This window comes from Vidua macroura, chromosome 11, assembly GCF_024509145.1.
Source record: "Vidua macroura isolate BioBank_ID:100142 chromosome 11, ASM2450914v1, whole genome shotgun sequence".
In the NCBI taxonomy this organism is placed as follows: Eukaryota; Metazoa; Chordata; class Aves; order Passeriformes; family Viduidae; genus Vidua; species Vidua macroura.
The window spans coordinates 10830489-10846871 of record NC_071581.1 but is presented as its reverse complement, the minus strand read 5'-3'; the positions used below and the strand labels follow the sequence as shown (position 1 = coordinate 10846871).

General features: G+C 40.2%; 1 protein-coding gene across 1 annotated transcript in view; it reads right to left on the bottom strand.

The window, feature by feature from the left end:
* NKD1 (NKD inhibitor of WNT signaling pathway 1) overlaps positions 1 to 16383 on the bottom strand; it is a 103978-nt gene that overhangs the window by 28298 nt on the left and 59297 nt on the right. The window contains exon 4 of the mRNA XM_053987764.1: positions 7414 to 7471. Within this exon, the coding sequence (XP_053843739.1) occupies positions 7414 to 7471 (58 nt within the window). The remainder of the gene's footprint in view (positions 1 to 7413; positions 7472 to 16383) is intronic.

Here is a 16383-nt window from a genome sequence, read left to right as displayed (position 1 = left end):
ATAAAAAAAATAGAAAAAAGAAAAGAGAGAGTCACAAGAGAGTCAGAGAAGAATGGCATTTTGAATCACTTTTCAAAAATATGTTTAATAAAACCTCCATGAACTGTGGTCAAAGCTACAAGAAAAATAACTGGTAATAATCGTTGCTGGGAAATTAAAAGTAGAAAAGGACCTTTGTTCAAGTAGAATAAATGAAACCACTGGTATTCATCATGTTTCCAGAGAGATTGTTTTCAAACCCCTGACTTGTTCCCATATTTCATTCTTTGTTCTTGGTGGTGGATGTCCTGGGGCAAAGTTGAAGTACATTATTACGCTGCTGCCCGTGTGCAGTAATGCAGCTTTATCTGTGCCCACAGGCAGGGGCTCCTCTCTCACAGGTGTACCCTCTCCCCAGGCACAGCTGAGCCCGTAGCCAGCAGTGCTGAGGCAGGGGAGCAGGGTTTGCCAGCTGTGCCCACAGCTGGAGCAGAGCTGTGCACAGCCTGCCTCGCTCTGCACTCCGCGTGACAGCGACCCAGCCCGGCCCCAGCCAGCAGTCAGTGTGCCCTCAGCACTGACCCAGCCCTTTCAAGCTGCATGGACAAACCACAAGCCCCACATCCCGGGCACCCATTTCTCAGTCCTGCCACAGGGTACCTTCCCTCGACACTGACACTCCCTCCTTCACTCACTGACACTGACACTCACGCCAGCCTGCTGCCCAACATCCACCACGATGCCTCGCTCACCTTTGGGATGCCAAAGGCAAACCCAAGAGCCCTCCTGCCTTCAATGAGATCTCCCTGAGCCTCCCATTCTTCTGCTTCCCACACGCACCCTGATGGTCTGGCTCTCACTATGAGAGAAGCAGCTTGAGAGATCTGTAGATGTAGATTTACCAACAGGTGACTTTTTGCCTCCTAGCAAACTAGTTCATGACTATCCCAGAGCTGAAATTAAAAGAATATTCTTATTGTTAATTGATTATTTTTTAAATGACCACTCAGGCAGAGCATTAGTTTCTCCACTGCAGAAGGAAAAGTTGCCAGTCTTAGGTAGATGGAAAGAACATGGAAAACCAATATTATTATAAATACCATGCACATAATATTATTTTAAAGCTTTCCATATTTAAGATATTCATTGAGGATCAACTCTGGTTTTTTTTTTTGAGGTGCTTGTTCATTTCTCTATTAACATTTGGCTTTCTTCAGCTATCATAAAGAATATAGACCACTTGTAAGTTTGGAAGGCTTTCTTGTGTGCTGTACTTCGTAACTCTCTCTATGTAATATTCTAATGGACAGACATGGTTGCAGAAAATCCCAAGCTTCATTCTCAGCCTTGCTATGCTGCTCGTGAACCAAACACACAACTTGCTTGTGCTCAATGTAACAACTTTCCAGCTGTGTAGAATGATCTGAACACAGACATCACTGTGAAACTACTACTTACAGCAGGCATGACCTTCCCAGCCTAATGCAGAGGATTCTAACCCAGAACATTCTCAAATCACAGACAAAACACATCATCTATCACAGCCTGTTAGGCAGCACCAGTAGGAGCTGGTGGATGTCAGCTGAAGAGAGTGACATGCCCCGTGCAGGAACTTGCAGGACATGTGGAGGAGAGCCCATGCTCTCCACACAGCAGCAGCTCAGTGTGAGGAGGAAAGCTCACCCTCTGAGGTGTCCTAACAGCCCACTTTTCACTGCCTTTCTGTGCTCTGCTTGCCAACATGGGTGGGAGCTGTTAGACACACTGTAAAGGTTCATTTGGAAACACCTGGAGACCACTAACTCATTACACACAGGCCATGGGCAACCGTTGGATGGCAACAGTCTTTCATCACTACTGACCTGGCTGCACTTGAAACAGCAGTTCCAGAAGTAAAAGCTTCTGATCCAAATACCAACCCCCCTCAACTGGAACAGCTAATGTTAAGAAACACTTGTACAATTTTATATTTTTAAATTTTTTTTTAAAGTGCCTCATGCCGTAAGATTTTCCTCCCACTCATGGCAAACAGCCTACCTGCTTCTTATAATTTCCTGGATCTGTGCACAACCACAGGAAAACTTCTGCTAATCCTACCAGTCTCATGTTCTTTGGTGACTTTTATTCTAACTGCCAAACTAAGCAGTTTTCTCTTGGCACTCTCCCCTGCTCCTTCCTCCCCACACCCCCACGTCCTTTGCTGCTCCTTCCAACCCACAGTAACCAGCTTATCAGCTGCCAGCCTCAGCAGGGCCTGCTGCTTGTCACATACTGCTGGCTGCTGCCAGTGGGTCACCCTGTGGCCAAAGACATTTCTCAGAATTGTTCCATGTCATATTCAGTAGTAGGAAAGGATACAGCAGAAACCTCTTGAGAGCTGAAAAAAATACAGCCAGTGAGGAAGCGATCAACAGTCTGAGGTGATCACATAGCATATACTCATGTATGGCAAAACTATGGTAAGTGCATTGGATTAGCAACAAGTCCTTAAAATGCAGAGTTCCCATATAACATCCCACAAGGCTGACCACAAGAGCACTTTTAAGATAGAATTATTAACACTCTATTTGCAATGTCAAGGATAAACAGGTATTCTGTCTAAGAACCTGAGAGAGAAGGGACCATCATTTTCTGCAAAGCACCAAGCCTGGATCAATAGTACCATAGGTAGTAACAGTGGTGCCAACATAAAGAAAATTTGCCCATGTGCAAGATGCAATCTATGCCTTTTCTATAAATACACTGGAATTTCATGTATATAAAATACAAAAAAATATTTACACTTTAGAAAATGAATAGCTATTATAACTAAAAGTATTAACTAGTGGGAGGAATGCCATTTGAAATAACTGCCTTTTATCACCTATTCAGAGCACAGTTTAGAACAATACATTAATTTGAGTTAAGAGATTAACAAAGTATGGTAAAAAGTGTCTCCCAAGCAAGTAGAAGGTTAGCTAAAACTAGCTAAAATGTTTGCTCAAGTTTTCCTTTGCTGACAAGTTTATAAACAATTTTGGTCAAGTACCATACATTACCACCTTTCCTCTGAGCTGACAACCTGACAAATATTCTTTCAATTACTAATTTTAGACAAAACTCCAGGCACTAAAGCCTTCACTGAACCTTTCCTGAATGGAGAGAGAGAGGAAAGGGAGTAATCTCACACAGCAGCAGCCCCACTGTGGGGTGCATTGGGGAAGGATGCTGCCCCATGTCTCCCCTGCTGCTGCAGCCCCAGCCAAGGCAAGCATCCCCCTGGAAGCCAACACACTCTGTCACTGGGATGTCTGGGAACAGTGTGGAGGGGGAAGAATGTGCAGCTGGGGGGGTCCAGGCCAGCTGTCAGAGCTGGGCATAAGATCAGCAGCCTTAAAGCACCAGTTCATTCTTTGTTATCGGTTCCTTGTTTGCTTATCAGTTCTTATTAAAGTCAAAAATAACACAGCTCCTCATGTGGGAGCACTGTTAACCACACCTCAGCTTCCACTTGACCACAGATGCTGGGGAGGAAGACGTGAGGACAGACTGCACACACTAGTAAAATGTTGAAAAACATATAACAATGTTAAGAATATAATGAATTACTTTTCTGTTTTGCTGAATACAGAATGCTTTAACTGCAGGTTTAAAAATTACATAATGGCTTGCAAATATGTGAAAAGTGCAACAAGTAGCTCCTTTACAGATCTGCTAGATTTTTTTTCAGCAACAACATGTGCTTTGAACTCTGCTGGAGGGCTTTCTAATATTAATGGGCAAGAAGATGACCTGAATAATTTGTCCTTTCTGGTACCAGAACAGGGAACATCTTATATCTACGGATTTAGATACATCTGTCTTAGGAAATATATATAAAAAAATGGGTTTGTTGATTCAGGCCAGGCTCTGTCACTACTTTCAGCAGGGCTTTGGATATCATGTTAGATAAGGCACCAGGAAGGCTTGGATCTTCTCCAGTCTTCTGTTGAGAGAATAATAATCAAGACATCACCCTTGGCTGACAAATGAAACAGGGAACAGATTGCTATCAGTGTTAAGAGGCAGCTCCTCTGACAGCTACAGGACTAGATTGATCTCAAGAGATGTGAGATTTCTGATTAATAGAAATACTTAGGTCATGCTTTTCAAGAGAACAGTGACATGAGAAATCACATTATTGCATAAATAATTGGGACACTCAAGGTGAGGCTCAAGACTTCGCTGTGAACTCCAAAAGGCCGCTGTATCCCACAGGGCTACAAAGAGCTTGTACTGGGACAAGAAGAAATCACCCCTTTATACAATCAGTCTGCATCAGAGGACTGCATCAGGAGCTCCTTCCTGAGCTGAACTTTCTGAAATTTTTAAATGATCAAGTGGTAAGATGGAGAAACCCCAGTTCATTTCAGAAGTCTGGCAAGTGGAAAGCTCTGAAATGCACTGGGAAGTCACCTGGAATGCACGATGCAAACAAACCTAGTGACGAACCTATATCCAGCATGCCCAATTGTTGTGTTATTAATGAAAGAGGAAGAAGGAAAACAGAGTAAGGGTAATATGAGACTGAGGTTTCCACTGGTGTCTCTTATCTAAGGAATCAGTCTCTCAATTGACCACATAAGAGAAAATCCAAAAATTTCTATTTAGCAACTTGCCCAGCAGCAGAATCAAAGGCAGGTGGTGGATATAATAGACCATGCTGGTCAAACCGTTTCTTTCTGCACAGCACTCAATAACAGAGTTGCTGCTATTGAGTTCTAACCTCTTGTCATGCAGTAACATTGAGTCAACAATCCGCTCTCATGGCTTAATGCTTTTGATGTTTACTTTGTTCTTTGTATAGTTCAAAAGAAAGCACTAATGCACCAGTCCTCTCACCAAATACAATCTTAATCCCAGAATCCCGAGCCTTTTGCTGTTGGCCAGTTAAGTCTGTTAAGACGAAAGGATTTGATCAAGCTTTACATAACAACACAGAAGTTAAATCCAGCAAAGAGAGTTCTTTTTATCTGTACTGCTCAGACAGCTAAGAGGAGAAAAAAAAAGAGAGAGAAGGAAAAAAAAGGTAATGAACTTGGCTATGTAAAACAAAATAAGGAATTCAATTATTTCTCTTATTGCCACTTTGTCTTTCCAGTGAGAGTCTTCTAAAGAACTCAGATTTATTCTCCAATAAAGTTCCTGAGAGAGAAGGCTCTAACTTTCCCGTAAACCAGAATTGTGGAACTTGCTGTGCTTTTTTTGCAAATCTGAGAAATGTTTCTTTTTCATCCCTACCATGTATTTATGAAGACAGAATACAGTTCACTGATGCATGGTATTTGGTAGAGCATGGTATTTGCCATTGTCCTCTCTGAGCTTAGTCTAACCAACCATTTTTTGGGTTACAGATCCCTGTCTCTGAAGCTGTTGGTGATTTTGATGTTATGACACATGAGCATATAATGAGCATATAATCATGTAGCACATGTGTTATACCAGTACATATGTAAAGATCACGAGGCAACAAAATAGAGGCAGAACAACTATTTTAGATGCAAATCTATGTTCTATAATCTATGTTCTAGAATGTTAATCACATTTCCCCCAGAGAAACATTTCTATGCAGAGGAGAGGTACCACAGTTGCCATCTTGTACCGAAGAATTCAAGCTGTGCCCTAATAAAGATCTCAAATCAGGTTTCAGTTTCACTTTACCTAATATCACAATTTTATGCTAGTACTAGCACAATCATTGAAGTATAATGCAAGTATAAAGGATGCTTTAATACAATGATTGTTGTATTGTCTGATAATTATAAGATTTTCAGTATCTGAATGAAATAGGAAGTGGTTAACACTGCCCCCAGCACAGAAAGCACAGCCTGGAGATCTGAGAGCAGAAGGGATGAGCATTGCCTGAGCACAGGGCAGAAACAGTCATCTTCCTCCCAGCCGGAAAGATGCCACAGAACAGCTCTTCCATGGTGACAGCACACAAAGGATCGACCACTGCTGGTATCTAAATCTGGTCTTCACTACTCAGCTACCTCCTAACAAAGGAGACTCATCAGAAGCAATAATGTGAAACTGCTGAAAGACTGAAATCACAGTTACCTAAAAGGCTTTTTACATTCTAATAAAAAGAATCTTGCTGCTGACTAGTTTGAAAATATTATATATTGTACATTATGTTTGCTATGCAAGATAATGCTACACAGCAAAGAAAGAAATAATTAGAGGCAAGGAAAGATAGAATGAGACAAAGAAAATGAAATATTCACCTTGCTGACATTTAATATCCTGTCTGAAGTAGTTTCTCCTATAATTCTAAAATTAAAATCCTACCTTATATCCTACTAAAGGGAGATTGGGAAACTGTGGTGAACCTAAATACAAAACCACTCAACAAACACTGACTCCATCATAGCAAGCATAGTTTGCCTTTGTGATTAACAGTAGCCTACAAGCACAAGCCCAAATTGAGTTCTTATGTTATGGCACATACAATACATGAAGTCTTTGTAAACTAGAGATGAGAGGAACTTGGAATCCCAAAATCACAGCATAGTAACATATTGTACAGGTAAGGAACTGGAAGGCAGACATTACTAACAGAGAGTCTTTCACATTCTGTTTAAACAAAAGCTTCTAATACCAGAAACAAATTATTGGATTATAAAAGTACAGAAATCTCCAGATTAAGCTTGACATGGTTCATTGCTCTAAATAAACTGGGCATATTGTTTCCACTAGTGTGTAATATAAATCCAGCACACAGTCCATGTTATACTAGAGAGTTTCTGAAGTTTCATTTCCTCAAAAGGAATGAGCAACAAATTCATCTCCTGCATTCAGAACCCCCACTTGTCCCTGAAGCTCAAGGTGCCTTGGATGTGTTCCCTGGCAGAATGCAGCATCCATACTCACAAGCACCAAAGGTCCTTCCCACCACAACAACGATTCCATCCCAACTGCCTGACCGCAGAGGAGGAGATGAGATGGAAAGAGAAACTGTCTGAGGCAACAATGATTCCATTCATATTCAAGAAAAATGTGTTGAGTAAGAGTCTCTAGTCCTTATTAGAAATTAACGTGGGAGTTTCTAAGGCTGGTTTGTGTAAGCCAGAAGGGAGCACAGTGTCCCACACAACTCAGAGCTAACAGTTTCACTCATTTGCCACCTCTGCCAGGGACAGTGACATCCATCACTCCTACCAATGTCAGGAGAAGTACCTGGAGAAAATGGTGAGTAAAACACTTGGTCCCTGTGATTCAGCTGGGTGCCTTTTTCCACTACAAGTAGCAGCAGATACAGAAATAATACCCTATTTCCATCTTAATAGTTTTTTCAGGCAAATGACACATCAGTAGATCAAGAACTGCACTCTAAATATATGCATTCTCACACTTATTTATTCACTTATTCCAATACTCCTTTATATTAACCAAAAAATGTTGTTCTTTAAATACCTTCTAGATGAAAGTGTTCATCACCAATAGTGTCTCTGTAGCCTTCCCCAGATAAATCCTGTTTAAAACAAAACAAAACAAATTAACTACAAATACACTACATGGAAAGTGTTGAGTTGTTAACAATATGCATTTATTATTGCCAGAATTCATTTATAACATGAATGAGAACACAGAAACTGTTTTCCAGGAAAGAAGTCAATCACCTTATTAGTGGTAGTCAATGTATTTGCTGCTATTTTACAATGCTCTGGACATACTTCTGGACAAAAATTTGGTGAAGATAAATTAACTATACAAGGGAAAGAAAAAAAAAAAGATCACATTTAAATAATTTTATAAAGTAATATTTAGCCTTTCAATGTTCTTTCAATCAAGCAGGATTAAAAAGCTCCAAATGGAAATGATAAAGGAGAAATAAGCCCTTCACTACCCACAGAGGAATGTTATCACTTGGTTCCACCAACAAACAGAAAACTTCCGTATGCCAGAGGTCACCCAAGAAAAGCAGATAACAGATTCTGATAAGCTGCCTGAGCCTTCAGTTCTGAAATTAATGAAATTCTGTCAACCCCAGTATGTCTAGAACAATACAGAAGCAGATGCCATAGATATGCAGATGAACTTATCTCAGACCCAAAAAACATTTCTCCAGTGGTGCTGAAGAAGTTATAAAGGGCATCAGTGGGATGTGGAGCTAACGTGGAGTTACAAACACTCTGAAGAGCGTTCTTACTCTCCTATTAACAAACCCTTCCAGCTCCATCACCCCACCCCAGCTAAACCACAAGCAATGGCAGCTATCCTCATATCCTGACTGCTCTCAGCCATTCCAAAGCTTTGGCAGCACCACAGTGTCACCGACCTTATACTGCAATCCAGCCACCTGGATTCTCCCCAGACACTCTCTGCCTCTGATAAAGTTATGGTGACAAAGAAGGATATGGAACTAAAAAACTGGCATGCTGCACTCACAGCCATTCCAGCTGCATCTGCAAAAACAGACCAGCAGCACAGAGCCAGAATTCTCAGCATCAACCTGTGGGCTGGAAGTTGACCTTGGAGAGCTTTTAGCACAAGATAAGGATAAGGGAGTAACCTGTGAAAATTAATGTCTGGTTGTATTCATTAGCTTTACTGTTAAGGAATTTGATCGTGATAAAGGCAGTTCACCTCTTTTTCTTGAAAAAGCTGGCAAAGGTTCTCCACCTTCCACATGCCCAAATGTTATTCTTTGAGATTAGTTAGAACAGACCAACTAAGCCACAAAGGCGTATCTTAGGAATTCTTCAGTATCAATTTCTGCAACAGCATGTTAAAAATTAGATTTCACTAACAACACTGGATACCTAGCCCAGAAACCCTGAAAATACTGCCTCTTCACAATCACATCCCTGAAATAAAGCTAGACTTTGCAGGACAAATGTCTCTGAGAAATGCTGGCAATCTGGCCTGGAATGCTGGGATACAGCACAGCACAATGCTGCTATGAAAGCTGACATTCTGGATTTATCTTTCCTGGTAGAACATCACAAAAAAAACCTACTTTTGTTCCAGTAAAAAACCTCTATGATCCTGGGCATGTGCTGATTAATATCAATCATTACCTTAAAAATTATGGAAGGAACAAACAGAGAATGAAAAGAAGACACAAAATGTTGGCATGATGCATCATATTGCTGAAAGAAAATGATTTTTTTTTAGGACCACCTAAAAGTTAACACACATTTATTTGTTTGATCAAATTCCCCCATGTCACAATTTTCCATTAAGCTGGGAGAGCATACCACTGCCTGCTCCAATAGATAATGGATAAAATTATAGATTTTCTCCAATTGATAAAAGTGATTCTGCTCTCCCACAATGCTAAATATTGAATAATTGTTTCATTTGGGGTTTTCTTGTGCTGGAATTCCCACTCTCCTTGGGAAAAAAACCTATTTTCTGTATTTCTGATCCGCAAATATGCAATGGGTAGGTACTTGTGGTGCATGTCTGAGAATACTATCTAGATGGTAGCTTTCACCTCCTAACATTTTAGATAAGCAAGCATTGCATCGGGGTATCAAACACTGCCTGTTAAAATGCCATTAATCTCATGCTCTATGAAACTCACAAGTCATTAATTGTTGTGATTTCTCATAGGTCAAAAGACATCACTTAAAAATAAGCATACATTTGTTGATGAAAAATGTACTATCAAGTAACTCAAAGGAAAACAGTGGAAAACAGGGAGTGTAAAACAGCAGAGTGAAGCATTAATATTCATTACACTAGCTTCCTTATTTCCTCACTTTTAATCATTACATGGGTCTTAAGCAAATATGTTTTATATTCCAGTCTAGTTTCACTCCTTCTCTAGCTTCTAGTTATTTAAGTTAAAGTAGTAACTTAATGCAAGCAAATTTCCAGTAAGTGTTTCTGCCTTAAACCAAATTATTATAAATTAGCACATTCTAAAAAGTGTTTTTCATGCTGTTGAACTATAATATAACTGTTAGACAGCATATAAATTGACAATCCAGCCTGAAACTGATGAGAGTATCGTTTGAACATTTAGTGACACGTTTAAGCAGACTTCCTCAGCTCCCATTCAAAGGTATTCCTCTGTGGAAGATTCTGACATGTATTATCTTTGATAGACAGGCATGTATCTGAGAAGGGTGTGGGCAACTCTTAAGATTTTACAGGGAAAAAATGCAGGAGAAAAAATATATACTCTCTCATTCATCTTATCATCATTAAATTTTCTGTCAAAAAAACTGCAAGAGAGTTACCTGAATATTTTTAGCACCACTGAGATAGATGTGGCAACCTGGATAAACACCAGAATGCACCTGCCTGAGAAAAGGTTTCTGGGCAGTGTATGTGAACTCACACAACAGAAAAGTATAAAAGCTGAGCAAGCATCAGAGAAAACAATTCTGACTGCAGGTCATGCTGCATAATATTCTCTCAGTAACCCACACAAATTGCTTTAGAGTGGATAAAACAGTGCATCTACTCCCAGCAACCCAAATTCATTAAGTGGGCTGGAGTGAGAGAAAAGGGTCAACGGGTAAAACAGAACTCGCAGCTCAAGAAGTTCTATTGGGAAGCAAACACTACAGCCAGGCAGGAATTTCTGACACTGGGGACAAGTGTGTCCAAGCACAAGCAAGACAGGGGCTCAAGGGGATGAAAAAGCCAGGAACAGCTCTGCACTGGGCCAGGCTCTGCCACAGGGCCCTCAGCACCCACCACAGCAGGAGCAGTGCCCAAGAGCAACAGCAACATTTGGGTCATAGGCAGCTGTATATCACTGTCCTGACACAATGCTTTAAATCACAGCACTGCCTGTTCAAACTGCAACACTGAGTCATGAAACAACCAAAACCAGATGTACCCTGTGAAATACTACATCAGTGAGGTCAGTGAGCACTTGAAAGAATAAAGAAAAGAAACATTTACACAGAAGGATTATTCCAGCATGCCATGGCTATGGGTTGCTGGACAGGAACCCATCTAGAGTAAGTGTTTCTACCTCACCAGGAGTTTCCCAGATAAAGAATTTGGCCGTTGTTGGCTACCAACACAGCTCACAGTGAATGACTAAGATTCAGGCTCAAACATGTGCTTCACAACCCAGAACAGCTGGCTGCCTGGCCCGGCTAGAAAGGACCTTGTGTCCCATATATCCCACTCTCATAGGTGCCACTCACTCAGCTCAGATTTTAGAGGGTGGAGGTGGAGAGAAGAGTTAATTAGTGCAACTCCCTCAGAAATGTTGCTGAGCATACACATACATGAGGAGAAAAACAACCTCTAAAAGCTCCCACACCCCAGGGCTTCTATTCAGTTGGGTACAAGTCCAGCAATCATCACTCACTTCCCACTTTTGCTGTGCAATAAGACATCAATGAATTCTAACTCAATAGAAATTTTAATTTTTTTAACCTCAACTTCAGCTCTAACTGCCATGTGCAGTCTTCCTCCTGATACAAGCCTCTGGAGACAAAGGCCAGGCACTCACTCTGGGGCTTCCAGCTATTGACTTTCTTCTCATGAGCCCTCTGAAAATGCTGCAATCCAAATACTCACCCTTCATTCTGTCTACATCACCCTTGCTGGCTCCCTTTCTGCTTCCACCTTGAGGTTAAGCTCCTTGACTTCACCTTCCAGGCTGTGCACAGGCGTATTTGTGCTCACATCCCCTAGTCCTGCCTCCTAGTCCCTACATCCACTGTTTGCTCCAGCCTTGCTCTGCACTATTACCTCCTCCTTCTCCTAGCTCTGCCTTTCCATGTCACCCCCATGACACCCAACAAATGTATGGCACACGAGAGCCAAAGCTCCTGAGAGAAGCCTGAGCATGTATTTCAGGAGCCTGAGCATGTATTTCAGCAGCCTGTGCTTGACCTAACGTGGTGCTCAACACAGTTTTGCTCCAGTGTTAAAGACAGACACTTACAACCATACATGTATTAGATATTTCAAAGGAGAACCTTTGATTTAAGTGGGTTATCATGACAACAAGCACATTTATAAAGCCTGGGCCCCTCTACTCCTTGTATTACATCTCAAGTCAATATTGCATTAATTAACATTTTTCTAAAAGGTGTTGCTCTTCTCAAGTAGAAACAAGTTGCTTTACCTCTCTCCCTCTTCAAACACCTCGTTAAAATACCTTGATTTAGCCTTAAGATACTGAATTTTCCACATTTTTGGCAGTAAATAGGAACATATTTCATGCTTAATGAAGTTTTTTCGAGGAATCATATATACTTTTTTTTTTGCACAACACATGCAGAATGATGAATCATTAACCAAAAACCTTTCCTCCCTATTTTTAATCATCTGACTGAAACACGAGTTTTTCTCTCTTTATTCTCATATTGATGCAATAAAGTTTTGGAATGAGCAAAGTTGAAGAAATGCATTTCACAACAGGACTGCAAGGGACAAGATATGTGGTAATTCTAATGTGTTGTGTAGATTTTAAAGGGTTTTAAAGTCACTGCCAACAAGAACGCTGTGTCACCTATGCATGAACCTCAATTCTTGATGTAGAAAAAACAATCCCAAGAAACAGAGGCTCAAGAGAATGAGGATGCCCCTTTGGCCTTTCAACCAAACCACTGAGGGCCTGTCAGGTGCCAAGTGGCCATTCTGAATGTTCCAGTCTCACTTGCAGGAAGCAAGTTTCCAAAATAAACCTGATTTTCATACAGCAAGTCCTTAGCAGACTGTGAAAATGTGAAAACCTCATCTATTGAAGATGCTTCAGGAAACCCATCCAAATCCCAAAGCAGTTGTTACTGTTTTACTTTATTTTTAGTTTTGTCCAGACCTGAAGAGAAAGAGGGAAAAGACTTTCGAAGAACACTTGATGGAAGGAACCTTGTTCCCCTTTGGGTATTTGAAATTTCCCATGGACTAGAAACACAGCCATGTGTAACAATGATTAGCTCAAGTCAGGCTTTAGCACTAGGAAGCCTACTGAGACCTCAAATAATGGTGTAATTTCTTTATTACTACTTTATATATCTCATTTATTTATCTAATGTAAGTGGAAGCAGATACTCAGTTATCCTGAGGTCATCATTCTTTAAATACAGATTTATAGCCAGACCTAAAACTTGAAAATGAAATAAATAAGGAAATAAATAAATAAACTGCTCATAGTCAGACATTTGTGGAGGGGACATTGTGCCAGGCCAGCAGCTTCCATGCACAGGTACCCATGCAGTCAAATCTACATTAAAGTAGGTATTTATGCACACAATTTTGTGCAATCACTACTTACAGGCAAAAGAGAAGAATGTGCTTTGGGAATGCATCTGGCTCTCTTGGCATTTGGAAATCAAGACTTCATTGTAATATTCTCCTTCAAAAACGCTTGAAGATCCCCCTCATAAGCTTTTTTCAAATAAACCATACACTCCTGTATTACGGTATTCTATTCAGGACAAGAGCTTCCTTTCCTTCTCTGTTCATAAGTAATCTATAAACCCAGAGCCCTACACAGATAAAAATATATATGCCAAGCCTCACTATAATGAAAATTGAAACCAGGTGAATACATATAAGAATCAAACATATGCCATACAGAAAACCACTACAGAGCAATATACATTTATGCCTTGTTTTAAGCCTAATATTATTCTTCTACAGCATATTTCCCTTTCTCTTCTGTAATCAATGAGGTATTACTTTTTTTGAAGTTTGCCATTCTGGATAATTTTATAATAAAGATAATTCACTAGGATGCAACGTTCTGTAGAGAATGCATAAACCAGCTCACACTTGAAGAAGTCAAGGCGATTCTACTTTTTAGCCCACATTAAAATACACACTGCATTTGCAATAATGTAGATTGGTCAGCAGAAGAAACAACTCAAGTTCTATAATGTTTTCTTTCTCTGAAATAAGAACCTGTGCTCTGTCATTACAGAAGGATTTTTCTTCCTCCACCATGCACTGAAGCTCCTCTCAGATAAAATTTCTTCATCATATAATCACAGCAGGTAGAGTTCTTAAGAAAACAGACTTTTCCTCTAAGATCTGTGATAGATGATCTTGGATGGGTTTAACTGCTGTGGCTTAGGATTTTACTGCCTTTATCTGCCTTGTCAGCCTCTGTGTCCAAATTAAGGTCCTCCTAAGAGAGAGAGCAGGACACAATGGGTCTTATACCACAGATACCAAAATTCATCCCTTGGGACCTTAGCCTGAAGATCATACTAATCTACCAGCTCCAGAAATAAAATGGTGAAACACAAATGCCTTCAGTTTGGCTGCCTCTGTTCTCTGGGAGCAGTAACTCCCAGCCATAATAACATGGCAGCACTGTTTGAAATCACACATCTGTATCCACCAATTTGACAGAATTGGCACTCCTGCAGCCTCATCTCACAGAAGTTACCCGTAGAGCAATTCCAGCTGCTGATGAAATACTGTGATGATAAAGACAGGATGGCAAAAAAACCCTAATCTTAAACTCCAGTCACAAAGGATCACAGACTATTAGAGGCTTATGAGGCAGAAAACATCCCCAATACCTTTATAACCCTGATACAAGCCCTCAAATGGGTAATGGGTTCTTGTATGATACACTTTCAAGGATAGCCCATTCATAGGAATATGAACATGAGCCTGTTGAGGAAGTGAACACGGACAGCAGATGGACACTTGCACAAAAGCCTTCATGGTGGACACCTGAATAAGAAAGAAAATGTGGTACTTTTTGTTCCAGGTTGCCAGCAATATGCAGCTGAACCTCTTTTGTCCAATACAAACGTGGACCAGGCTTTCCAACAGGATGAAACACAAGTCCTTTCTTCATATTTCTAACCTATTTCTTTTCACCAGCCTGTGGAAAATCAGGTAGTGGCAACAATGAAACATGCTCTTTGCAAGTGTCTTTGTCACCTCTAGTGTAGTGGGCAAATGAGCATCCTCTTTTAGAGGTCAGTCACTGCAGCCTGCACCCAACAAATCCTACCTGCCTGCTCATTTAACTATATAAAAATACATAGAGGAAAAAAAAAACACCAAAACAAAACAAAACAAAACAAAAAACAAACAGAAATAATAGCTTAAAATACTAGGAACTTTAATCCAATGTGTGTTAAGACATGTAGATATTCAGAAGATCAATTTAGGGTACTCTTTTATTTAGATTATTCTAGTTTCAAGACAGAATATTACTATTTTTATGATGTTTTAATCCTGGATTTTATGGATATTTATGAACCCTTGCTAGGTGTTTGCAAAGTGACATCTTCCATTAGCACTATTATTGGAATTCTTTAACTATTAAGGCTTCTAATTTTTAAGGTGATAGGATAAAACACAGTTTTTCAAGGACTTCTGCCAGATAAGAGATCATATAATTGAGAGCAACTGTTAGAACAGATGTACAGAATCAGCAGTTACTTTCCTACTGAAGGGTCCAGCCATCTTCAACTAGAAAAGAACATCAGTCTTTGAGATTAAATAGAGCTGAAATAAGAAATGACTGCTTTTTGCTATATTTAAATTCACTTTGAAGCTACTTCAGAAGAATAAATGAACTCACTCTACAGATTCAGCTATTTACCTTACTTCATTCTAACTACCCTCTAATCTCCTTGCTGATTGGAAAATCAATTGTCCCCAAGATCTTATCTTCAACATAGATTATACTGAGGAACATGTCTAAGGACATGAATGAAAGAGGACAAATCTTTATCCTCCTTCCAGCCTGGAGAAGCTCAATGATTTCTCTGAATTGCTGATTTTGGGCTTTACCACAGCAGACAGATGGGCGTAGCTATGTAATAAATCTGATTTTCTGTTCAACTTCCTTTCATGATAGATTTGGTTACCAAGAAACTCTTTAACAGACAGGCTGAAGTGCACTGAGGTGATTGTATCCAGGCATGCACTGGCAAGCAAGCTTGTAGAAAATGGCTACAGAATAACTTGCTGGTTTAAGATGTGATCACCAAGTTCAGCGGTCACTAGGGCTTTAACAAACTGCATTGTGAACCTTTCTTGTGAGAATAGCCTGTGTCTTCCTATAAGGCTCAGGTTTTCCTACAGCATGAGGGCTTAAAGCTCCTCTAGAATGATAATCAATGCTCCTCTATTATGTTTATAGCTCTAAGGCTTTTCCTGCTAATAGATGACGTGTATTTATGCAGCTGGAGGAAACCTGGATTCAATAACTGCTCCACCACAGACTCACTGTGTGGTGTAGGGTAAATCACTTAAATCTCTCTGTGCCTTCATTTTTCAACTGTAAAGTGGAATTCTTGATGCCCACCTTTGCAAAGAGCTCTGAATCCTCAGGATGAAAACATTCTCTGCTAAATAATATTACCTTGTTAGGAAGCACAGGTGTGTGACCCTGGACACATATGCTAATGTTGAGCCATAAATCTGTCAACAGGAGGTGCTGGCAAAACAGATGGTTCACATTCCTTTTTAAACCACCTCTTTGTCCCA